Source organism: Malurus melanocephalus, unplaced genomic scaffold (assembly GCF_030028575.1).
Source record: "Malurus melanocephalus ecotype Western Australia unplaced genomic scaffold, MMel_1.1 scaffold_65, whole genome shotgun sequence".
Lineage (NCBI taxonomy): Eukaryota > Metazoa > Chordata > Aves > Passeriformes > Maluridae > Malurus > Malurus melanocephalus.
This window is the reverse complement of record NW_026623297.1, coordinates 1,578,495-1,605,084: the sequence shown is the minus strand read 5'-3', so window position 1 is coordinate 1,605,084 and position 26,590 is coordinate 1,578,495. Positions and strand designations below refer to the sequence as shown.

The 26,590-nt window shown below is 44.3% G+C and overlaps 1 protein-coding gene across 1 annotated transcript in view; it reads left to right on the top strand.

The window, feature by feature from the left end:
- Positions 1 to 3,780: 3,780 nt before the first annotated feature.
- ELAPOR2 (endosome-lysosome associated apoptosis and autophagy regulator family member 2) overlaps positions 3,781 to 26,590 on the top strand; it is a 92,407-nt gene continuing 69,597 nt past the window's right edge. Inside the window, exon 1 of the mRNA XM_057366420.1 lies at positions 3,781 to 4,128. Within this exon, the coding sequence (XP_057222403.1) occupies positions 4,000 to 4,128 (129 nt within the window). The 5' untranslated portion in view covers positions 3,781 to 3,999. The remainder of the gene's footprint in view (positions 4,129 to 26,590) is intronic.

Below are 26,590 nucleotides of genomic sequence, written 5' to 3'. Positions count from 1 at the left end.
TCCCAGCACTGGGTTCTTCCATGGGCTACAGGAGAACCTYAGGGAGAGCTCATTGCAAATGCCACCCATTTTTTTCACAATGACTGCTTAGCCATCCCATCAGCTTTCTCAGCAGGGTTCTCCAGATTATTCTAGGATGGATTCACGATGGTCCTTGAATGACCTGAAAGTATAAGTGAGGTCTAAGTAGGTCAGAGCTGAACCAGAGGTGCAGGTATAAACATTCCTCTAGCATTGCCATATTGTGTCTTGAATTCCCAAAGAGCTTGAAGACTTTGGGGATCCAGAAGTGTGAATGTTTGCAGGAGCAAGCACTTATTGTAAGACTGTCTTGAACTGCACTCTGTAAAGCACCAGGATGGCATACTGTCTTGAAATTTTTGTCTCAGATAAAATATTTCCTCATGGAAAGTGCACAGATGACCAGGTATATATGGGCAAATATATGGTTCACCAGAAAAAGAAGTCTGTGCAGGACACACTGTGATAGGTGGATGTGTTAGCACATCACCGTCTGAGGGAAAACACTTACTGTTGTAGAGCAATCACAAAATTTCAGCAGGTGGATAATCAACAACATCAGAAAATGAGTTTCAACAAGGAAACTCCATGAAATTGCTCTAAGTTGACCAGCTTTTCCAAAAGTCACAGTGAAATGTGAGTGCAGACAAGGTTTTTAAGCGATTTCACCAGAAAGAGGCAGAGGAGAAAAGGGTTAATAGCTTCATTTACCGTGTGATGTATTCCCACGCAAGCAAGCCGCTGTCAGCCTCCAGACCTGACTAATCCCAAGTGTACTCACTAATTGCTGTCATCCAAACAGTGGCTGGCAGCCATTTAATTTTCCCTTTCACTTGGTGTCATTAACATTAGTGACATATGGCTCCTTCCCTGCCCCAGCTCTGTGGCTACCGGGGAAACCTATGGCTTGAGCTTTGCAARCATCAAAGTCCATGATTAACTTTCAGCTTCTTGCTGGTGTCAGGCAGAACTGTTTACAGATCTGGATTTTAAATGCCTGAAAGCTCTTGTTTTTTTTTCTAGGCACAATTTAGAAGAGCAGTATAAAGGTGCACTTTTACATCTTTAACTTATACCAGGCTGATGCACAATAAAATTCAGGCAATAGRGGAGATCTACCTTGAAACACATTACACAGTTGTTGCAGTTTAAATTATTACTTACTACTTTGCTTTTTTTTCCTTTCTTTTTATTTTATACTTTCATATAGCTAAGCTGGGCAATTGTTTATAAGTTAGATTGCATAAATCTTCTGAATTACTTTTGTATCTTTTCACTTGACTCAAAATATTAGGTCAAGATTTCAGATACAGATCTCAAAACTGTTTCACTCCCTGCTATTCTGTTCTTCCTACATTTAAAACTCCTTTATCTCTGCTGCCTTATATATAGGTGATACTTCTTTTGTCAGTAAAAATTACACAATATGTCTCAAATCCCACACTGCTTTCCTCTACCTCATTTGTTCATGTCTATCTAAGCTCATTAATTTTTAAAATAGTATACTTTTTATTTTTTGCTGGCCACATAGTTACTATGCACTGCAGATTTTTTTCCCTCCTGTTTTCAGGTAAGATTTGTAGGATTTCATATCACAGGCATTTCAGATCCTGTTCCAATAGCACATCAACCAAAGTGACAATAGTGCTTTTAAAGCTCAAGTAATTTCCTTGACCTTGTGCCATTTGGAAACATAAATTAAGACCAAAAAATCCCCTCAGATCTTAGTGATTTTTCTTGCTAGGAAGACAGCAAGTCCCACAGAGGACAGTAAATAAGCYTTGGTAACATACAGTGAGTCCTGAAGAAGAACATGTAACCTCTTATTTGTAATTGACTTTGCCCTGCTCTGAGCTTTGAGGATAAATAATTTAGTGGTGCAAAAGGGTGACAGAGTAGCTGACAAAGCACACTCTGATACTCCCTTTCCTCACCCATCTCTGTTCTGTATGGAAGTTCTGCTCACCTGAACTGACTTCTGCTGGCCCTGTTGCCTCCTGGAGGGTCCCTGGGAATCACAGCAGTAACGCCACACTGAAGAGAGCAATTCTGCCAGCAAATCCCCTGACCTGCTTCCCACTCTGAATTTTTATTCAAGGTCAGCACCTGCAGCAAGAAGTGCACTTTTCTGCAAGTTAACCTTGTACCCATTTTCCTTGTGTGAAAGACATGCTGAATCCAACCAATATATATTTTTTTTCCCATATATTATCAGAGTGAGTCCCTTGCTGCATGCCTGSAGGTGCCTGCAGCTTTGTGTGTTTTATTTTACCAAATGTGAAGAGAACTGCTTCTCCAGCTGAAATCAGTGCTCCATATACYCTGGATTTTATCCTGTGGTTAAGATGAACAACGAATCCTTGGGACCAGCCTTGTGACCTAMCCAGTGCAGAAGCACAAAACATAAAGCAGCAGCAGGGTTTCTATCCTGTCTCCACTTTTTCTGGAAAGATAATTTGATTTTTTCATGTTACTGATTACACAAGGTGCTTTGTTTGGCACCCTGGTGAGACATGGGGCTGTCGATGGAAGCACCATAACCCACTTTCCTCCCTCCAGCTGCAGCTAAAAGCAGAGCAAGGCTCTGTACAAGAACAAAGGGAAATTGCAAACTTGTCTCTATTAGCAGAGCGTTACAGAGCTCCCTCTGACTGCTCCAGAAAAGGTCTCAAATGACAGAAAATAAGGAAATTGAACCATTCTTGTGTTAGCATACAGACACAGCAATGACACCAGCCAGGGGTGGACAGAGGGCTTGTACGATGCAGCAAAGATCTGACTCTGCCCTTATACCCCGCGTCTCTTTTCATGAGGTGAATAAAAGCTGAGTCAAACCTGAATCATGGTGAGCAGGAACTGCAGTAAAATAAAAAAAAAAAAAAAAAACCATGAAAAAAAAAAAAAAAAAAAAAAAAAAAAAAAAAGGGCTATGCATTGGAGTCTGAAAAGGTGGATCAACAGGAACATCTTGTGCTAGCCATGAGAAGCCCTGTGCTGGGGTTTGCTAGTTAGATAAGAGGAGACAGAAAGGAAGACCCAGGAGGGAGCAGGAAAGTGAGCAGGGTTGGCAGAGATGCCAGGGAGGCAAAGGACGATCAGTGCCTGAAGCAGCCACACACTTCATTACGAATGAGTAGTCGGACATTGCTGGGGAACAGGAGACGAAATTCGGACTGAAAGGCAACCACCGAGGAGAAATGTGCATAATTCTRGGGATAAGAATAATTTGGGTCAGGCCACGAATAAGCGGCTCTCATCTCACGGAGCAGGTCGCTGCCGTGCTCTGGCCGGGAGCTGAGCGCTCCAGCGCACATCCTGCCTGGCAGGATCCTGCCTTGAGCGGGGACACATCTGACATCCTCAGCGTCCGAGGAGCAGGGAGATGGCGCTGCCATGGGCAGGGATGGGAGCGGGGGTGCCAGGGGTCAGGAGAGGGTGGGAGGCAGGCCAGCACCCCACGGCAGGGCTGGGGAAGGGGGTTCCATCCCTCAGTGCCGCTCCCATCCCGATCGGGGCCGGAGGTTCCAGCCTGGGGGTGCTGCCGCGCTCCCCAGCAGGGCCCGGGCTGCCGGCGGTGCCTGCGGGTTTCACCCCTCGCTACCCCCGGCCCGGAGGTTTTGAGACTGCTGAGATTCAACCAGAGGATGCTCCGCGCTCCCTTCGCCACTCCGGGGCTGGACCAGCCTCAGCAGCGTGCGCCTGCGCTACCAGCCTTCCTCCCCCCGCCGCTCCTCCTCCCCGCGCTGCCGGCTCCTCCTCCCGGCTCTGGCGGTGCCGCTGCCGGGGCGGCCGCGGGGCCGCTGTGTCCGACAGCCCCGGGGTTATGCCCGGCTGCAGGAGCGGCGCAGGGCCAGGGCCAGCCCGCGGCCGGGGCTCGGAGGTGTCCGGCAGGAGCCGGGGGCGGTGATCCCAGCAGCACCCCCCGCCCCCGGGAAGGGGTGCGCGGGCGCTCCGCGGCGCGGGAGGAGGAGGAGGAGGATGATGCTGCTGAGGATGCTGAGGATGCGGCGGGCCGGAGCGGAGCGGGGGTACCCGGGCAGCGCCTGGGTGTGCTGCTGGCTGCTGGGCTGGCAGGCGGCCGCCCTGCAGCTGCCGCCCTGCGAAGAGGTGAGATTTTCCTCCTCCTCTTGGGGTTTTCCCCATCCGTAAGAGCGGGTGGGGGGTACGCACCGGCTCGGGAGGAGGGTGGCATCCCTGGAAGGGCGTGTTGCTGGGTGTTGCTGGGTGTTGCCGGCTCTCCCGGAGCTGTCCGTGGGATGATAAAGGGGTCAGAGCCACGGGAAGGACCCTCCGCCGTGGTGCGGGCGGGGGCTCTGTGGGGCGGCCGAGCTTCCCACATCACGGGCAGAGCTGCCCCCTTGGCCGTGGATTTCGGACCGGCTCTTCACTCCCCTTGCCCGTATTTATCGCTGATCCCTCCGGTGCTTGGAAATTGTAGCAATCCCACCCCAAATGGACTCAGCCGGCCTCGCTCTTTTTCTAAATACTGTATTAAATCAGCGCAAAGGTGGGGAGTAAGGGAGGGGTGGTGTGTGAAGCTGTCCTGCCCTGCCGGTGTCAGCTCGGGGTGTCCGRGATTGAGCCACGAGCGTGACCTGGGGAGAGAAACTTTCCGGCTCTCTACTGCTGTAGGAAGCCGAACCTGGAGGGACTCGGTGTGTTGGGAGCAGGACGCTCCGCACGCCTGTGCGGGATGCGGGGCTGAGGCGCCCGGACAGGGATGTGCAGCCCCCGAGGTTTCCCGGGAAGGGACCTGGACTTCAGGAAGCTCTTTTCCAGGGTTTCCATCCTCAGTCCTACATGCAGGGAAATCCTCTCTGCTGCTTTTAGAGAGCAAGTGGGTCTTTCCTGTGTTTTAAACCAGCTGTAGAGGTGAGGATGCTGGGCATCACCTTCCCGAACAGGTCTGGGTGGCCGGGGCTCTGCTCTGGCAAGCAGRAGCCTGTAAGTGGGTTAACAGCACTCTGTACCCTTCCTTCCAACTCCTTCCTATCCGAGGATGCTCTGGGAACAGAGCTTCCCTACTTCACCGTTTATTAAGAAATAATTTGTACATTCTCCGAGTGGGCTGGGTGTGGATGACCACTGCCATGGTGAGGGGTCCTGATCCGTGCTTGGAGGCTWTTGCWGTGTGGGACCYCCTGSTCTGGGGGTSCAGAAGCCYACATCTCCTTCCTGTGRTGAAAGAGGGCATTTCTGASCAGGGGAATATTCCCTCTTTGCCTATGAAATTTACTTGTTGTCTTCCAAGTGGCAGAGCTCAGTGCTAGTCTAGYATGGGAAATCTTGCAGTAGGGAGAGCTGATGTCTGGCAAACCAGTGYCTGTTTCRGGCAKGTTTCTCCTAAATRTTCATCATTCTCAGGGCATGTTTTCCCTAAATGTTAGTAATTCTCAGWGAGAGGGATGTATGCAGTGACCTGCTTTAAATTACCTCTCCCTTTYCAGCTAGTGAAGGGAAACAGGTACTTTGAGAGCTGTTCTCATCCTGAACTCTGCTTCAAAAATAAATGAACCTCTGCAGATGGTTAAAGGTGAGAACTGAACCTGTGCAGTGGTATCAGAAGTATAGAGCTGGTACTTTGAGTATCTTGTATTGGGCTTTAGGTGTGCAAATCCTTGCCCAAGCCCCACTCCTGCRCCCCTTTGGATGTGGACCTGTTGTGCTTTTGCTTTCTTTTCAGAGGCAAACAACGTTGTTTTACTTGACTTGAATACTTTTTAAAACACAGAAAGCCCTCACTCACATGGTTAAAATGCTGTGCAGCCATTAAAGTGTGCATCCCAGAAAATGTAATTAGAAACATACCTGGATGGAGAGAGAGGGGGRAAAAAGAAGCTTACAAAGAATCAGGATAGCAGATGAACTGCTTTCCAAAAGGGAAGAACAGAGGTTAATAGTTTTGATCTCAAAACTTTGTCATTTGCCTCAATTCAGCCCAATTTGAGTGACCTGGATGTATTGCCATTAAAATCACATCAGCTCCCGATGAGATTGACTCTGGTTTGGGCAGACTCAGACAAGGACGAAGTTTTGCTGTAAGAAAGCACAGCCTATCAGAGGGTATTGCAGTCCTTTAAACACTTGGTAAACATCTTTTGTTTTATACCCAAAAGGTTTGAGAAGCACMAGGCTTAATGTACTGGCAGGTAGTTAATTTTCAATCCATGGGAGATCTTTCCTTAGTGGCACTTTCCCCGCTCCTTCCTTGACAACTTGTTTTTCTGTTCCCTCACTGTTATGAGAAGTACAGATATTTGCTGGTTTGTGAGATTYCTGTGCTGGCACAGCATTTGGAACAGTGGGATCTCTGGCTATGCCTGAGGCTCCTTGGTGCTCTGATTACATAGATAATAAAATAATAATGTATAGCAATGTCACTTTCCAGAAACCTTTTTGTCATTGACTTTGTTCATCAGGGACTGTAGTAGCTCAGTGCACTGGATTTTAGGAGGCGTGCTTGTGCTGCAAACCGGAGGTACAAGCAGCTTGAATGAGTGTTCCTGTGAATTTTTGAGGTAAATTGCTACAGCAGTAAGCTTCTGGCATAGAAGGCTGTGATGGTCATTCACACTRTGAGCTCTCCCTGAGTTCTCCAGTGCCAGCAGCAAATTTMAAGGCRAGTTGTGCATCTTTGGGAGATGGAGGCAGGCTCAGTTTGGGTGGCTGGGAGTAAGGGTGCACCTCTGAGGTACAGAACCTGGGGAGATCCCTACCCTGTGCCTCTGGGGATTTGGAAACTCAAATTAGGACAGTGGTAGAAGAGTAAGTGCTYGGTGAATTCTTTCTGCTATGCTTATGATGATCAGGGAACTGATGCAAATGTTTCATGTRTTGCATAAATTATGACTTTGAGTGGAATTGATGACACCCATGCTTTTCAATGCCATTAAATACACATTAAGCTGTTATGTTGGAAATAATGAGATATTCATGCCAGTCCCCCTGCTGCTGCAGGGACGATGTTTGTTACATCTTACATTCCAGTGTTTGGTGCTTTTTCTAAACTTTTCAACTGAATGGGTCTTCTTCAGCTTCCCCTTAGAGATTCACCCAAATCTGAACAGATTTTGCTTTTAGGACGTTTGATACTCAGTCTAAATGGGTCTTTTCTTAATTTCRTCTTTCCGGTCTTGATGTTGTTTTTGCAATAATAAAAAAAATAAAATTAAGCTCACTRAGTGACTCTTAATTCCCATTCAGCCAATTTGCTTTAAAAGAGAGATACAGAATATCCTGCTGGTTAATATGTTTTCTTTCATATTCCTGGTCGACTGTCAGTTACTATGCAGATTGAGAGCAAACAGATGCCATTGACAGTGATAATAAATGTGATCCTGATACTTTGCATGGTTTACCTGCTGTTTCAGTAGACAGGTAAATTAAAGGGTAATGCCAAATGCTTTCTTTAAGGGAAACAATTTTTGCACTAGTCTGCTAGAATGCTTATGGAAAAGACAAAAACAACATAAAAATGTTCTTGGAAAATGGAAGAGTTTTTTTTGGTTTTTTTTTTTTTTTTTTTGTAAAATCGCTTGCAAGGCAAAGGCAAACAAGTCTGAAGAATAAGTGGGAAGCATCAACTTGAACTTACGTCAAGTACGGTGGATTTGGTGTGTTGAAATAGTACCAATTTTCATGATGAGACAAGGTTAAAGAATGGAGTAAGTCTCAGTTAAGTGTGAAGTATTTTAAGTATATTGGTATGTTAAATCGGGATACTAGGTACTGCGCTAAGCAGCCTGGGAAGCAAGATGAAATTGTGTCTTYCCATGTAAAGGATAGAGAGGAGATATGTGTCAGCCTTGGAAAGGTGTTACATAAGCCAGCACGCCTGTCACCAAGTACACGTGGCAGGAGTAACAGGGATGTCTGCTGGCAGCAATCTGAGTATCTGAGACACTCTTATGTTTGTGAGTAAACTGGGAAGAGATTTGGGGTCGTTGCAGGTGGCTCTGTAGAGGCAGCCCATGTGCTGATGGGGAAACGACTTGGGTGGGTGATTAAAAGAAAAGGAAAAGAATAAAACCTGTCAGAGTGGKTTTGTGCCCTATCATTAGTACTCGGGAACCGTGAACGCTGTGTTTGTTCTGCAGCKGGGTAATGAGCACGCTGTGATCACAGCGAAGGGTGGGGCTGTCGAGGTAAGGAGGGGGTAACCTGACAGGAACAGAAAGAACACKAATTAATGCATGGGGTAGAGAACATTAATGAGATGCAAATCTATAGGATAAGATAAAAATGAAATTTTGTGTGCTTGAAAGGCTAAATGCTTTTATTGTTGGAAATTATTTCTTTTTCTTTAAATATAACCATAAACAACCTGTGGGACTATTTGATCTCTAAGATTAATTTAGTATCTCTTGGCCTTAAAATCTCTGAAGGCATTAGCTTATTGCTAAACATTTTGGAATGGATTCTCCTTTTAAGTTGGTTTCCTCACTATTTCTTTTAGGTACCCTTGTCTCTTTCTCTGAGGCATCTGTACTGGATATTTTGGCAAAGGAGCAGGTGCCTATACCAGCTGCTGAGGTGATCCAGTGTTGTGTTCCCTAATTTCTAACCACCCTAAGAGATCACAGAGCATTAATCTATGAACAGTTCATAGTCAGGAGAAGAGGCTGTGGAAAGGTTCCTAGACAGAACATTTTACTTTTTTCCACCTCTTGCTACACAGAGTTGTGTCTTTGTGGGGGAAAGTGAAAAGTACAGCTTCCATTTTCCATGGTGATGAAAGGTCATAAAGATGAGGAAAGAGGARCAAAATACATGCTATAAAACTGCTGATAATAAAGTTGATGGAGTGGAAACACGTGCACTAAAGGTGAGGAGACAGATGCTAAAACAGGTACCACAGCAGAAAGCACATGAGCAGAYCAAGGTGGGGGAAGCACAGGWGAGACTGGGGAGATGTCAGAAATGAAAACCTGAGAAGGAAGACAAATGCTGGCTGGAAAAACTGTATAGTGAGGCATGGTTGTAATGATTCAAAAATAAGAGAATTAGTCATGGTGGAAACTGCTGTAACAGACCATAAACTCAAAGGAGTAGTAGCCATTAAACCAACACAAGATTGCATTTCTCCCACATCAAATATCACTGGATTGCTCAGGGTGAGATTCATCATTTATAAAGAAGGCCATGATTTTATTTTCTCTTTTTCTTCATAGGTTGAGGCTGAGTGAGAGTGGGAGCTCTGCTGGGATTCCTGACACATCCATGCTCTATGGAGTCAGGACCAGCGAGCAGGGCCAGGACAGGTTTATGCAGGGATTTGGGGTTGGCTCTCTCCTCCAGGCCACACTTCCCACCAGGTGTTGCTTGGGAAAGCTTTGGCAGTGCTGTGTGCTGCTTTATGCCAGATGATGACCTGGGTCAGAAGTGCTGGAATGGCTTGAAGGGAACCTTTTCTGCCAGCCTGACCCTGTCTCAGTGAAGGTGTTGGCAGAGCTCCCACCCACTGCAAGGACCACAGGGCAGAGCTGCAACAAGGTCATTMTGAGATTTGGATAAGGTTTTGTAATTGMAAGGGTTTCRTTCRTTTTAAAAGAAGGTCTTTAAAAYCACTRCAGGCTGCCCCGTGTCAGGTGTGTMGGTGCTGTCATCACCCACTGAAGGAGGCAGTCAGCACCAGCTGAGCAGAAAAAAAATKAGAAAGTGAAGAAAAGATAGGAATTGGTAAAAAGAAAGGTAGCCTTGAATGCCTCATACTTGAGATAGGAAAGAAACAGTTTGGGAACAGGTCCCACAAGTCTCCCAGAGGGTGTCAAGGTTTTTCTAGGGGCTGCTGCTGCTGCTGCTGTGAAGGTCCCATGTTGTTATCCAGCATGGCTTTATCTTCCCTAACCCTTACACTGACTTGGAAAAGAGTGTCCCTCTCACTACCCCTTGGTAATATTTTAGATATTACCCTGGATCTGAAAATGCGGTTAGATTTTAATTGCTAGTTGTGGAAACATTTTCAGTCTTTTGAACACATAAACCCTCTGGTTTTGAAGAAGAGAAATAGATAACCCCCCATTTTATTGATTTTTTAAAAAAATATTTTAAAGACCTTCTTTTAAAACAAACAAAACCCTTTCAATTACAAAACCTTATMCAAATCTCATAATGACCTTGTTTCACAAGCATTGTGATACTCTCTTTGATAAATAGTGCCAGACAGTAATTGCTGTGCACTTGGGACATGGGCTCAGAGCTGATTTAAGATGATCTAGGACGACGTGTGCAGCTGAGCTGCTGGCTCTGCTGATGATCCTGTCACTGTGCTGAGTCAGAACTAATGCTGATTCTGCTGAAAACTCACCTGCCAAAAGAAAAAAAAAAATTAAAAAAGGCAAAAGAAGAGGGTGAGTGTTTAGCTGGAAGAGTGGCAGACATGACTTAGTGTTTTGTTTCTRGGGGGATAGAAGTGGTACAGGAGGCTTTGGGACCCACTCAAGGGCAAAAGTCTGGTCTCCTTTTATTTTTAGAGCATAAAATTTTGGTGGGATAGAGCTAGCCTGGATTTACACTGAGATAATGGCAAGGGRATTGTATTTCCTGATGTAGGAAGAAGAAAACCAGAGCTGTGTGTTAAAGGTGTGAAAGAACTGGATTGTTGCTCTCTGTTGTGCTCTGACTTCAAAGACAAGTGCTGTCCCTGTGAGGAAAGGCTTTTGCTGGCTGTAAGACATGTTCCCAATGAAAAAGATAAAAATTCCAGATGGTGGTCTATTCCCAACTAGAAAATTTCTTTGACAGTGAGTTTTTACTGCTACACAGAAAAGACAAACTGCTCATCCCGCTGATATGGGATTAACCTCTCTTACCTGTTGGCGTTTTGAGGTCAAGAAGAACAACACACAACAGAGGTGATTTATGGTGATACCTGAAGACTATTGGAAAGTACCAACAAAAAGTGATAGGAACTGTTATCTGGTGGTAAAAATGCTGGTGAAAACAATTTTTCATTTGTTTAGATTTTGTTTGGCCTTAGAGGTACAGATATTTTCCAGGGATAATCCACAGGGAAATGGCTCAGGGTGTTTAGGATTGGTTAAAAGATTGTGCTGAGAACAGCAGCATTGGGAGAAGATATTCCTGTAGGCAGGGTGAGCCAGTTCATCAGTGTGGGCAGATCGCTGGCCCTCTTCTGGTTAGCAGGGTAGACCCAGTCAAAAGAGCTATTTTCTATATGATAATTACCAATGTGGGTTACTAGTGCTAATCTTATAATCCAATTTGATGAAAAATCCTGTTTTGGGGAGAGGGTGAACTTTCCCTCTGAGGCTGGAACTGACCTGAACATGCTTAGAGGTGTTTTTGTTGTAATGAAAATGGTCAGAAAATTGAAATGCATTAGATAAMCAATCCAGAAGGAAGAGTGATGTGGAGTGCAAAACCTGAAGATGCCATTAGCATAATTGCAGCTGGCTTGATAAAACACAGTACACATTTAATAGCAGAGAAATCAAACTGATCATACTGTCAGGGAAAACTGAAGCGCACAAGGTGGTGACTGCTGGCAGCAAACTGGAGGGTGAAGGTGATTTAGAGCTGAGCTGTTGACTCRTAAAACGTTGATTTCCCACAGTGTTTCCCGTGGTGTGTGAGACCCTTCTGGTTTTGTGTTTGCTCTCTGAAGTTCCTCACAGAAGATCTTCACTCGTGTTTTGTACACACGAGGGGTGGTGCCATGTTTTTGGAGAGAAACCGATGGCTGCTGGTTTTTCCCAGGCTTTTATATCCATGGCTCCCTCCTGCTGGCAGGTCAACAGYGCTGATCAAATGCTGCTTGTTTCTGGTAAGCTGCTTTTTATCTTCAGCTCTGTGATTCCCTGAAACAAGCAAAGAAAGGAAAGATTTCCCAAGACGGTTCTTTTCTTCTCGCTTTTGTTTGTTCTTATTTAATCCAATTTTTWAAAAAAATCAGACTTCTCTTCAAAGGAAAGAACAAGGGGCCCTAACCAGACTTCTTTATAGCAGGATTCATGTTTGCATGGAGAGGTGAGGAGCTGATGTTCATCTCAGGGATGCTTGGGGAAGGCTGCACTACAGAGTTGGAGTGGGAAATGATTTAACTTATCATGCTGCACCTTTCTCWCAAGCACCTGCCCTTGCAGTCCTGCTGATGAGCAGCTTGTGGTGCCTTGTGATGAATGTCAAGAGTCCTGATTAGCAGGAGAGTGGCTCTCCCCTGGAGCTGCTCAAGTAAAAACTGAACCTGGGCCAAATCTCTCCTCTTCCCCAAGATCTGACAGGGTGACTGTCAATTAATGCCTGGTTTTGGTGCTGAATATAGGATACACCAAGGCTCTGATTTGAATATAGGATACACCAAGGCTCTGATTTCTTCATTTTTTTTAGCTGGAAGACCCCTGTTCTGTGTGGCTCACTCCGTGCACAGTGAGAGGCAGTGGATCCAYAGGTTTTGCACTATCCTGCACCAAWGGAAYATGTCMKGCTAGAGTCAAGTCATMCTTTTAGGKMTGCAGTGACCAGGTGTCACAAATAAGTTCAACACTGAGCCCTGAAGTGCTACTGAAATAGCTGTGATCAATGATCACACTCCCATTCACCCCAGCTAAGAGGAGGCATATTGTCAAAAACAATCAATTCCTGTAGCTTTTCCTTTTGCAATATTTTTAACAGCACTTAAAGCCAACCCTACTTAAATGTTTGCTGTCTCCTCTGGAAAATCGTTGCTTTTCAGTTCCAGCTTTTAAATTAAAAAAAAAACAAAAAAACCCAACCAGACAAACTAGTTGGTTTGTTGCAYTGCTGCCCACTGCAATACTGACCTGCAAATCTCTTGAACTGCTTTGCTAAACAAAGGAAAAAGATTTCCTTAAAGCCTCATCATGTGGTCATGCAGGAGTCACAGCTTTCATTGAAAAAGGKGGGAGAAAAAAAAAAAAAAGGTTGGTGCCTCAGTATTGAAGAGTTGAAAATGTGAACTTTGAAAATCTGTAAAGTTAAATGWAGTGGAGCTAAGTTGCCCAGTGTTTTAAGGTCCTGTGGCACTTAAATGGGTTATATGAATTTGATGGGGTGGAAGCAATGATGCCTGACTCAAGGTTTTGAGGAGGCTTTATGTGGCTGTTACTGAAAGTACAATCCGATTAACAAACTCTGACATTATTTAAGTTTAGCATTTMCACTGTAGATGGTCTGATGGGGAGATCCAGCAGTGCCTCATTGGGCACCACAGATGTTAGAAATAAAAGTAAATTACTCGGGCAATGGCCTGCTCTCACAGGCTCTTAACTTAACTGTCCTGCTTAACAGGGCACACCCTAAGAGTGCTGCACTTTGGGATGTCCAGATCACCCCCTGGTGTAGATTTACCCATGGCAGCTGGCACAGCATGGGACACTGCAGTGGAAGGTCTGGATGAAGTGCACAGGAATCCTGCAGTTGGGCAGTGAGGAGCAGTGAGGACCAGTGGAGGCAGTTTTGTCATGGGGTGATGATAACTGGGTACATGGTGTGTTTTAAGAAGGCACACAGCACCCTTGTGGTTCYTCAGGGCAGCAGAAAATCAGTGTGAACAGACCTTGCTCCAGTGATCCATGCCTAATCCAAGCATGAGATCCTGATGGTGTGGAAGCAACACAGAGCAGAGCCAGCATTTCACACCGTAAGAAGGACTTACCTTGCTTTTAATTGCACAAGTTGGGCACCTAGATTGACCAAAGTACCTAGCTGAGTAGGTAATCACCACCTGGAGACAATCACCACTCAAGAGAAACTTTTTTCATCCTGAAAGTGATTTTTCTGCTGAATGTGCCCATTTTCTTCCACTGGCCACAGAGGGATGCTGGCTTTTACCACGTGGATGCTCAACTTTTAGTTACCTGAARTAAAATAAGTGGAATCAGTCTCCACTGTGACTGAGTTACATTAGCTGTCAAGCTACAAGGTCACTTTGCAGCTCTCTGTGAGCTGCAGGGGTGAGGGTGTTTTGATAAGGCTGGGACATCACAGCAGTGCAGATAGGTCTCTGCAGTGACCTAATTACACCGGAGAAGGGATCTAAATCTTTGCCTCTGAACTGCTGAATTAGAAAGGAAACGCTGCAGGAGCACAGCCTTGGTCCTTAGTTCTGGAGAGCTGTTTGTGAGCCAGGAGCTTTTATTGTTTAGCCTTGTAGCAGCTTCCTTGCAGAGTTGCATTATCACAGCAGAGTCCACTCCTATCCAGGGAATAATTAATATCAACCTCAGGCCAGGGTGAATTTCTGCATATTTTATATGCAGGATATATCTATGTCTGTCTATCTGTCTCTGTCTGTCTGTCTATATCGCTCTCTCTTTCTCTCTCTAAAAATATACATATACTGATATCTAGACACACATATATAATGATCAGCTGGTAATTTATTGTAACTGTCCCTCAAGTTGTCTAGACCTTGTAGCTGTATTTAACTTCCCACTGCARAAAGGCAGCTGCACGATTTTTCCTGGCTTCCCATGGCTGGCTGTGTTGGCCAGGCAGGTGAACCAGCTATGAATGCTTTTCTTTCTTCGTGTCCCAGGCTGGGTCATATCTCGTGGGCACAATCAGTACAGGGCCAGCTGAGGAGCTGTGCCTGAGCCAAACCCTGATCTCTCCCTCCTGCCTTTCCCCTGTCCCTGATGAATCCCTGCTGATGGATTTGACTGATGCAGCCCTTGTGATAACACATCACCCTGCCCCTGCAAAAGGCTTTAATGSACAGAGCTCTGCCTGCTGCTGTCACACCAAGCTCATCCCTCACCAGGCCTTGGATGGATGCAGGAGGGAATCTTGCAGCTCCAGGCTGCTGGAAATGCTAACAAATTTGGATTTGTAGCTGCCTAAGAAGCTTCCTTAGCCCTGTGGGTAAACATGGACTTCAGAACATTTGTGCACCAAGCAGGGCTTGGCTGGACCCTGCCAGCAGAGATCATTTTAACTGGAGTCAGCAGCACAGACACAGAAAAGAGTCCAGAAGCTGARTGTAGCTGATGGCCAAGTTAAACCTGAGATGTGTTTTCTCCATCGTTTACTCAGCTCAGGCTGCCTTGGGCTGCTAGTTTCTCCTTGTTTTTATTTATTGGTTATTCTTTCAGTGGAAATGGACTCTGTGGGCTTGGAGACAGCCCAGGGGGGCGATATTGGATGAGRATTGCTCATAAGTATACAGTGTTACATATTTCTCTTGTCAGGCTGTGATTTAAGATATTGCTTTGTTTAATGAACAGAATTATGTCACATAAATGCTCACAAAGGACTGGTCCCATCCTGGGGTGAGTGATTGCAAGTCAGGCAGAAGTTCCCAAGCTAAACCTCCCAAACATGATGTCCCTCTAGTGTCACAGRTGCCATCAGTYTCCTTTTTGTCTTTTTTTCCCYCCTCAAAATGGAATATTCACAAGAACATACAGCATTTCCAAAATTGAAAATTGACAAAGATTCAGCTAGAAATTGTAAAGATAAAAGGTCTTATTTGCTATGTTTTTGAGGGTTTTTTTTTCCTGTTTGAAAATACTCAGCCATCTGGTCAGCAAACAAATAAAATGCCGGATGATATTGGCAGCAAAACATCCACTGAAAAACAACAAATGGGAGAAGGAAACAGTTCACAGTCTTTTTGTGGGCTGGTAGGTTTTGGTTATGCAATGTTTTTTCCCCCAGAGAAGACTCCCGAAAATTTGTATTTGTAAAATGCAGAACCTGGTAATAATCTCTTCAAATAAGTGAATGCAGCTTTGGCAGAGCCTAAAGTCAATAAAGTTTTGGGGTTTTTTTACTTCTCCACAAGGATTAGTTTGGTGTGGCAAAAGAAGCACACCCTTCTTCATTTTCAAAACGTTTACTTTGTAGTATTACATATAAATGCAATATTATCTATTTGTGTAATATAAGTAATATTGTATATAAGTGTAACAAAACCCAATGAACACGTTTTCTGTCAATGTCATCACTTTGTTTAAAATTATGTGAGTTCAAGTTCTAGTGCAAATCACTTGTTTTGACACAAACTGACCAATGATTGTGGCTCTTATCCCTCTTCTTTTAGGGACTGTTTGTATTGGTAGAGGAGGCTTTGTATTGGGGTAAAATTCCCTTCCACACTGAAGGTTTATTTCACTGATTCTCTCCCTGGCTGTACCTTAAATTCACCCCCTGAAGAAGTCAAAGTCTGAAGGGGAAAAGCTGAGCCCAGAGATGAGCCAGACTCATCCATCCCCATGGRGAGAGTGAGGAACACCCTGGGARCACACGGACATGGGTCCCTGGTGACCAGGGAACGAGGGATGGGTTTGTCACATCCTGCCCTGTGCAAGCCAAATGGGTGTTTTCTGTAACACCTCTCAAGAGAAAAGGAAATGTGGAGCAAATGCATTTGGTTGGAAATTATAGAGGAGGTGACAGGGCAGAAAAATGATAYGAGATCAGATGAGCGAGCATCACCCACACTTCCCTCTAATAACAGTGGTGTTCCTTTTCTAATATTTTTCTGGTGCCTGGTATGAAAAATYCTGACACCTAATGGAAACTGATAAYGAACAGCAGAGGGACAGGAGTGGAAGCCTTTGCAARACACTTGTGCATGTGCCTGCTTTTAAGCACATGGATAATTCCTCTGAAGTTTGAAAATGAATGCCTTATTTAAGATGAAGTTGATGTTAAATACCATCCTGGATTAAGGTCAGGGAATTCTGTGTATCACAGAGTCAATGCTSTGACATAACTGAGATATATTATTGAATTTAAATCTTTCACWTCCAGTAAGYTGAGGATTTTTCTTTMGGTGCAGTGTTGGACAAAARCATATTCATTGGTGTTCTTTAAGARTATTTAAATGTTAAGTCAGTTTGGTGCTCATTTCATGCTCTTTTGTGGGTTTTTATAGAAATACTTCTTTTGTTCTGCATAAATTCTGCAGATTTTTTAAGGCTGACTGATGATTTCCTCTTATATGCTTTTAAAAATGGAATTTGTGTAGCAAATTGGACAGGGTGATGCTGTGGGACTGCTGCTGGAGGGGAAATGCAATGAAATGGGCCACGTTGACTCCTCCGATGATTAAATGTGGCCATAGTTCAGGTCCTCACAGGATTAAAGCTGGCAAATTGTAAAATATTGTTACCTTTATCCTGCTCCACATGAAGCCCCTGGGAGCCCTGTGAGGATGAGACAGACAGTTTGGCAATAGTTAGTGAATCCTTGAAGATGCATTTTCCCTGTGGACACTGTAATTGCAGGAGTTAAACCTGGTTCAGGGAGGAAGTGGCTGCACAGAAGGAGATGCACAGGCTCTTGGATGCACTTGCACATGCCCCAAAATATTAATGTTGAGCTCTTCAGATTGGAGGAGCCTTGTAAATAAATATGCTATAGAATTGACTTAACATTTGCTCCATCTGGCCTGTTTTTCTCAAGTACATGGGTATAATTTCCCCACTGAAGTTTTCAGCTCAGGTCCTCATCTGAGGTAAATTATTTTGTTCTATCTGGATGTTTTATATCTGATGTAATTTTAGTTTGTGTATTCCACACATCTCAGGAACACCCAAAGTGAGGTTTTGCCTGCATCCTTTATTTTGAGATTGTTAAAAAGGACCCAAATTTATCTTCTTGTCTTGCATCTGGTAAAGAAATGTCATGACAAGACGTGAAAAAGAAGTGAGTTCATTTGGCTGGTGCTTCACAGAGCTCTGAAATTTGGCACAGTCTTGGTGTTGGTGTTCAGGAGGAGAACAAGGAGGAGAAATAAAAAGGGAAAAGTTGTCTTGGGAGATGGAAAACTGAATATCCAAGGGAAACGTGGTGAAAGCTGATACATCTGTTGAGAGGGGGCTGCCTGGAGCTTGCTCACCTGGGAGCAGTTGGCTTTTGTGCTTGCTGTCCATGCCAGGTCTGCGACCTCCTGATCATTGAGTCATAAAAAGATTTGGGTTGGAAGGGACCTTAAAGATCATCTGGCTCCAGCTCTGCCACAAGCAGGGACAGYTTCCTCTAGACCAGGTCACTCAGGGTCTCATCCAMCCTGGCCTTGATGGCCTTGAATCTTTAACAAACTAAAGCTCAGCAATTTTTACAGTGGCTTAATTAGAGCCMCTTGGGATGCTGCAGGTACCTGAGGTAAATTGCTTTCTTGGGATTTGCTTCTGAAATATTAAATAGTTACACCCCAAACCCTTTCTGTGCAGATTGCCTTCTGAGTAGGCAACAGCAACATCCATACTTAAAAAAACAGAAGCTTCTCTTTTAATTTATGAGTCTTAAGCCCTGAATAGCTGGGAATAAAACATCAAGGTTGAAAAGGAGGAGGAATGAATAAAATGCAGCATATTAAAAGTTATAATTAGAACTGTGATCAASTTTGGTGCTGTCAGGCCTGTTTGACTGTAATAACTGAGTAGCTCTGAATAAAAAGCTTTCCCATATTGGTGGTGAAATGTGAATCTCATTCTAGGAGAACATTTTGGCTGATTGCACTGTGCCAGGGTGTGTGGATCTGAGCTGCAGCACGTGGGTGGCTGTTCTGGTGTCCGTGTGCAGTGTTCATATTGCTGTACACTCGGTGTTTGTGAACAACAGGCACTAATATTTACTGTYCTCAAGGGAAAAGCTGATTTTTTGTGTGTGGAAGTGACCTCGTGCAAACAGTTCTCTGCAAGCCTGTCTGGTTGCTGCTCTGTCTGTGTGGCAGGAGCAGGGAGGGACTGTCCCTCTGTCCAGTGAGGGACTGTCCCCCTGTCCAGTGAAGGACTGTCCCTCTGTCCAGTGAAGGACTGTCCCTCTGTCCAGTGAGGGACTGTCCCCCTGTCCAGCGAGGGATTGTCCCCCTGTCCAGTGAGGGACTGTCCATCTTTCCAGCGAGGGACTGTCCATCTGTCCGGTGAGGGACTGTCCCTCTGTCCAGTGAAGGACTGTCCCTCTGTCCAGTGAGGGGCTGTCCCTCTGTCCAGTGAGGGATTGTTCATCTGTCCAGTGAGGGATTGTTCATCTGTCTGGTGAGGGATTGTCCCTCTGTCCAGTGAGGGGCTGTCCCTCTGTCCAGTGAGGGATTATTCATCTGTCCAGTGAGGGTCTGTCCATCTGTCCAGCAATGGATTGCCCCTTTGTCCAGCGAGGGACTGTCCATCTTTCCAGCGAGGGATTGTCCCTCTGTCCAGTGAAGGATGGTCCATCTGTCCATTGAGGGACTGTCCATCTGTCCAGTGAAGGACTGTCCCTCTGTCCAGTGAAGGACTGTCCCTCTGTCCAGTGAGGGATTGTCCCTCTGTCCAGTGAGGGATTGTCCATCTGTCCAGCACTGTGGCACTCTGCCCGTGCCAGAGCACTTTGGGGAACACCACTGGTGCCATGTGGGGTCAGTGTGTCATTGTCCCCTCTGCAGGGTGCTTGTTTGCTCTGTGCTCTGATGGTGAATACCAAATGACAAAACACAGGGATTTAGTGACCTTTCTCCTTTGTAGTTTTGTGAGTAGAAATTTATGACAGTGGGGGAGGGAAAATACTAAAAAATCAAAATTGTGAGGCACTATACCTCTCTTTACCTTTTTTCTTAATTGCCTTTTTTTTTATCCACCTTTTTAAAATAATGGATAAAGAATAGATTTTCTTCCAAAAAACGATTACTTAAGCTATGCATAGGAAGCCCAAATAGTGAGAGTTAAAAAGCTGTAGCCCATTAATGCTCCTTTGATGGGCCTTCATGAGACTCTGAATACTGGCATTAAACATGACGTTTTTTTCCTTAAGCCTAACATTTGTGTTAATGCATGATCTTTCAATCTAGTTGACTTCAATAACTGCAGATGTAAACCCTGAGAATCTATTTCAGCAAGGTGTTTAAGGATCTTTTGGGGTTGAGGTCAAGATGTGCCCGGCCCCACTGTGATCCTCTTCTCCATCACAGCCTTGGGCACTTGCAGTGACTGAAAACCTCTTGTCACAAACAAGAACAAGTGAAAAAAAGTTATTTCTAAATGYTTTTATTGAGTAGTATTCCTGCTACCTCAGGAAAAGGCATTGTCATTGAAAAATCGGGAAACATTGGGATTTTGAACCTCCTGGAAAAGCTGATTCTTGCTGTGTGGAAGCAGTGAACAAAGCAGTGGGGCAGATATTTGGAGGGTAATGTAAAATCACCACATAGAGTGAAARTATCACTGAAGAAGTTTAGCCACACAGCAAGTTGTGTGCATTTATTAAACTTAGRATACGATGACGTGTGCATTTAAATGTATGTAATAAAAAGAAAATAAAACCCACAAAAAACAACCCATGATGTATAARTTTTAAATTGTAAGATTTTCATGTCATGAATATTAAAGAAGAGTTGTCATGCATAGATTGGTGGTAATAAAAGTCAGTTTGACAAACTGCATCTATTTGGCTGTAAATATCAGAGGAAAATTGCAAAAACTCATAGAAAGCTCGTTGCAGTTAATGGAAAAGTATTCACTTTGTGGAACTGGATTAAATCTGCCCAAATATTACTGTTGGGTGACTAAAAGACTAGAAGACTCAATAACACTAGAACAATGAAAATAAACATATGTATAAACATCCTTTATAATCACATTCTTCAGTTTTCTCTTTAACCTGGTTTTGTTTCAGAAAAGTTAGGAGCTCACTAAAAAAAWATGATTTTCCAATCAGCCTTGTCTAGAATCTATTTGAGAAACAATAGAGATTTGCAGGTGAATTTGTTAGGTTTCAAGACTGAAAGTTTGAAACCCCGATAACCTGAACCCTGATGGCATTAAAGCAATCATTGGGATTTTTGCTTTGGTTGTGGAGTGAATTCCAGCCTGTCTAAATGACACTGAGGAGCTCTCTGAGTAGAAAGACTGCTCAATTGGGATGAAACCTCAATGTTTATGCGGTAATTAAGGTGTGAAGCAAGCTTTCAAAGGAGCATTTGAAAGGGACAACCCCTTCTGCCTGTTCAGAATGTAATGGTCAAGTTTTCTGTTAAACAAACCCCCAGCCTGAATTCATGTGGTGGTTTTTATTTTAATGAGYTGGGCTTCTCTCAGTGTGTGAGATGGGATTGAATTCATCTCTCTGAGTTGTGCTCCTCCAGTGGACAGCTTTGCCATCTTTACCCTGCATCCCACCCTGTCCTGCCTSTACCAGTCCAGCCTCCACCTGTGCTTGCTGACCACAAAAGGATTTAATATTTCCTTTGCTGGTGCAAGGGACTTTCACTGGCACGCTCCTGGGGAGGAAAATGGAGAAGTGAGAAGAACTTAGTCACAGTGAATTCATCTTCATAGAGGTTAAKTTTCAAATGGGAAGGCTCTGAACTATCCACTGGTCTCTTTTGATATTTTCAGAGCTTTGTGAGCATGAAAGGCTCTGTGAATGTTCGGTGTTACAGTTCASAGAGACCGCAGATGACACGTCCCTACCCTGCAGAAATCCAATGTGCCTCTGACAAGTCTATTACCAGTGAGCTCTGACTGTGGCTTATTGCATTCGACAGCTTTTTACAAAGGGTAAAGTGTTCTGAAGAATTCTGTGGAAGAACTGTGAGAAAATGATTGCAGCAATTCCTTTTCTCYGCACCAAAGACAATGTTGGTGTTAAAGCAGCTGACCTCCTCCAAAGCAGGTGTTATTTAAGGGCAGAAATAGAAAAATCTGGCCTTATAATCAAGTCCAAGATGGTTTTTGGACTGAAAAACCCTTTGAGAAAGGTCCTCTGGATCAGAAGGAGCAAGACCCTGGTTGGTTTAMGCGTTAGAACTGCATGAGTGTGTATCAGAAAAAACACAGGGTTGCTGCTGAGAATCCTGGAAGGCGAATAGACACATGGGCTAGCAAAACATTACATGTATCCCAGGGAATGGGAAGAACAATTGCTGAATGTGTGGTGAAATGCTGGCRGGTGAGATCTGGGTGACATAAACTGTGTCCTGAAAGGAGCAGGGGCTGTAGAGAATGAGGAGTTGGGGATGGGTGGTGGGAATGGCTCCTTTGTCCTGGACATTGGTTGGCTAGAGGTTTTCTGGTCTGGTTTTTGCACCAAAATTGTATAAATCTATATTACAAACTAAACTATATTCTATATTATATCGTCTCCTAACTAGGCAGCTTCTTTTGTTTTCCTGCTCCTGAAGTTTCTCTGTGTTAATCCAGTAAATGCTCTGGATTGCAAGGCGCTGGTTATCGCAGAAAGGGTCATGACCAGCTTGAGGCTCCAAGCTGCAGCTGTACTGGCTGGAAAGGGCATCTCCCCACCCCCTGTGCTGTGCCAAGGTTTTTGCCTCTCCAGAGATGTGTTTTGCCCCAGACATCATCATCGCCTCTGAGCCACAAAGGAGTTTTGTGCCAGTTCCCCTCAGTCCCTGAGGTCTGGGCAGCCCCATCCCTGCATGGCAGAGGCTAAGCAAAGTACAGGAGGCTACTAAAACATCTCACTTGGATGGGCAGGTCACAGAGTTATAGAATGGTTTGTGCTGGCAAAAACCTTAAAGCTCACCCAGTCCCAACTTCCATCTTTCACTAAACCAGATTGCCCCAAGCCCCATCCAATCTGCCCCTAAACCCTTCCAGTGAAGGAGCATTCACAGCTTCTTTGGGCAACCTGCCCCAGTATCTCACCACACTCAAAGAACAGAATTTCTTCCCAATGTTTAATCTAAACCTGCCCTCTTTCAGTTAAAACCATTGCCCCTTGTCCTGTTGCTACGTACCCTTGTGAAAAGCCCCTCTCCACCTCACTTGTAGAKCCCCTTTGGGTAGTGGAAGGTGCTGGGAGGGGTACTCAGAGATTTCTTTTGGAATATCTACTATAAAATAGCCCTAGTATTCCCCGAGCCTTCCAGCTAATAGGTAGTAACTCTGTACCTTTTACTTCTTCATTAGGGGACTAATTCGGTGTGCTTTTCTAGATATGCTGACAGTCCTGAGGTCTTTGTCTCTAATTATTATGATCTATTTTGTCTCAAGTGTTTCACCTCTAGAACTGGGCAGCATTTTCCTGCCTTTGGGCAATTTTACTGTCTAAGCTGTTATTTTCACTCAATGTTGTGGCCTGGTACAATTTCTTGCTCTAATTCTACAAAAGAGAAAAATTGACGTCTCAGTTTCTCAGCCTCCTACGCAGGGTAACACAGTGTTTGCCTTTTATTCCCAGAGTAACAGAGTTAGTTAGCAGTGGTAAAATCTGGTCCTGTTCTCTGTTGCTGGAGAAGTAATAAAAATAAAATGATAGAGGATGTTGTTTTTCTGTTTGTTGCTATGTTGCCTTTAGGATTGAGTGATGTTCTACTGAAACTGGGGATTTAATGGTGGCTCATTCTCTCTCTATTATTGGCTGCTGCCTTTGAATCAATCTCAAGGTCTTTGAACTAATTATTTTGAGGAGATAGGAGGATGTGTAGTGTTGCYTCCCCTCCCCCATGTCTGCATGGCCTTTGAGGAAGAAAAGGTCTTACTGAAAGTCGGATATAAATCCTGACCCTGTCTGAGTAAATTAAGAAGGAGGTGGAATTACTGATAGGAGTTCTCAGCTCCMTAATCCGAGCAAGAATGAACATTCAGATGAGAAATGCTTTGGATACTTAGGTGAATCCATAGTTGAAGTTTTAATTATGCCCTTTTGTGACTAAGCTTAAATTGCTGCCTTAACAACTTYGCAATCAGTAAGGCTGGATGAAATGGTGTTAAATGATGTTACTGCTTTGCCACTAGCATTTCTTAGGAGTGAGGCCACTCGGTTAATTTTCCATGAGAAGCACACTGTGCCATTTGTGCCGTGGGCAGTCCTGGTGGGCACAATCTGCTGTCATCATTCCAAGTGCAGCAGGGCAAATCCAGACCATTGGATGTCCAGGAGAGCTCAAGGTACCAGGGCAGTCAGGACAATGGGGTTCTGCATCTGATTTTTTTTTTTTTTGTTGTTGATGCATGGTTTAGGTTTTGCAGCTATTTGTCTTCTCTGACTGTGTAAGGTCAGGGATGGGATGAGACTTGCTTTGCTGCCTGGAGATTAAGCAGCCCATAATTGTGCCTTGCTTCTGAGTTTTTCGTGTTCCCAACAGTGAGGCATCACCCAGTCTGCTGCAGCCCTTGACCACTGGCATAGTGGACATTAAGTGCACAAAGGCTCTTATCTTGTATCACCCATGTCTTGTGGAGAAGGGTTTTATCATGCTTTTTACCTCATGCTTTAAGGTATTAGAGGTGCAGAGATTTAAGTGGGTGGCCCAGTGGTACTCTCAAAGCCACAYAACAGCTCAAGCTGGTGGCAGAAGGAGGATCAGGAGCTATAAGCCTTATTCCCAATGTTTGCTCTAAATACTAATGAACATTTCTTAATGCAAAACCAAAGCCTAAAGTCTGTGTTGTGAAATATCCAGGAGAGTGAAACTTAGGATGCTTATAAGCCAGTTATCTCCAACCCTCCCTGGCATTTAATGCAAAGTCACAGTCCTGACTCACTTTTCTATGCCGTTATTATTAATCCAGCTGGTAAAATTAAGTTTTACAATTATTTATAACAGTTTCTCATGTTCAGGAAAAAAACATGAAACGAGTGTCCAACTTAGGGTAACTRCCAGAACTACCTACAGCCCAAAGAGCAACAGCATTCATTCTTAGATGTACATTTCATTGTACTTRGTCATCACAGGACTCCTCAGGAAGAAAAAGAAAACAATTTAATTAATTAGRTGGGATATTGGAAAAAAGTGGAAAACAAGTCAGTGGCTCTAGTTGCTGTGGTACCCAGATGTGCATGATATGGACAGGTCTGGTAGTTTCATTTGGATACATAGTCATGAGTAATTTCCTATTCCCTTCTGCCATGCATCTGCACTCTCATTTATTATTTATCTGTGAGCAATGTTTTYCTTTTAATTAGAAATGTCAAAGTAAAATGATCTTTTCTGGGACTAGAAATGGCTCTTGTACKTAAAGGGTAATGTGTGCTTGGAAAATGTTAATACATTTCAATTAGCGAATATCATGTTAAAGCCACTGTACTGCACTGAGCTTTGTAGAAATAATGTTCTGGAGGAGATGATGAAATTTGATTAAAAAACCCATTATTTTTGGTCAGCCATTCTTTCTGTATGGTTGGTATCATCCCCATATGTTACAAAGACTTTTTGCTAGTGGATGCACATGAAGTGTAACGTGTAGGATGAGAGGCACTGCTGTACCACACCTCTGCTCTGCACTTCCCCCATTTCACATGTGGTTCAATTCTCAGTTTGCTGCCTTGACTGCTCTCTGTAATTAAGTTCTCAGCAGCAAATATTCAATTTCTRGACAGCTGTGGCAGTGACCATGTTCCTCCTGTGACTCCTTGGATGGTGTTGCAGAGAAAAGCAAAAGCTGTCCACCATCTCTAGCAGGAGGAGTTGAGGAGGGAAGTACAAAGAGGGTAAGGATTAGTCCTGCCAGTCCTACCTGCCTTAATAAAAACACTCTTGAATTCATGGAAAAGACATCTGTATTTTTGGGATACGGTTTCCATTCCCTTCTCCAAGGCAGTGTGGCTCTGGGCGGGTCGATGCTGTGGATGTCAAATATTCTGTTCCATGGCAAAAGCACTGGAACAGGGTTCTGGCAATGGGGGTGCTATTTTCAGTGTTCAGTGTCAGTGAAAGATCTSCCTGTTCAGATTACCCTGGGCATGCTCAGTCCCACTGTGCTACAGAGAAACCTTTCCACTTGCCTTCCCAGTTTTTAACGTGGTCAAAGGGGAGTCCACAGCCTTTGGGTTGCCAGGTTTTGCTAAATGGCCCAGCTTCATCAGCAGTAAATCCTCTAACCATTTCTAAAAAGGAGCAGCTGTAGGAAGATGAATGTGTTTGAAAGCATCAGTCTATGACAAATGGTGTTTTTGGCAGCTCTGGCTCACGTGGGCAATTTCTCTGGAGTCAGTGGGATGAYTTGCTTGAGCAGAGGCCATTAGTCACAGCGTCTGCAGGGCCCCAATGAGGCGTGTGGCACTAAAGGAAGGATGCTGCTTCTCACAGGAAGGCACAGACTCAGGCTTACTGAGGAGATGATGGTGTGGCTAATCATCCCTGCTTTGTAGTTCCTTCCTTGTAGGAAACAGGACTGAAGAAATCGTTTCCTTCAAGGATTCCCATTATGTTTTTACTTGGATTAGGTTAGATGCCATTGGGTCAGCAGAGGAAGTCTCTACTAGCCCAGAATCTTACTTGCCACAAATAACTGCTGTGYTCATTTGTGAGCCAGTGAGGAGGGCTTTGATGGATTTGGATGACTTCAGTAGTCAYAATTCCTTAATCAGGTTAAAATAGTGCAGATGGACTGGGATATTGTGGAACTGTTATCCACAGGTGTCTCAAAGGAAAAAAACCCTACTAAGAAAGCCACTCAGTTCAACATTAATATTGTTTCCAAGTTTTCCCAGACAGCTGCATGTGAAGTTTCTTCAAGTTGCARTGCATTTTCCATGGTGTGGTATAGGGTGGGAATGGCAGGAAAAGTTTGCACCCTGAGTTGTGCTGCTTTTATCATTCAGTGKTTTTTTTTCCTTTCTGGTGATCTGATTCAATGAATTTTTGATGTGGGGTGTTTCAACATGCAGCTCACAGCACCAAGAAGCTGCTTCCCAATGA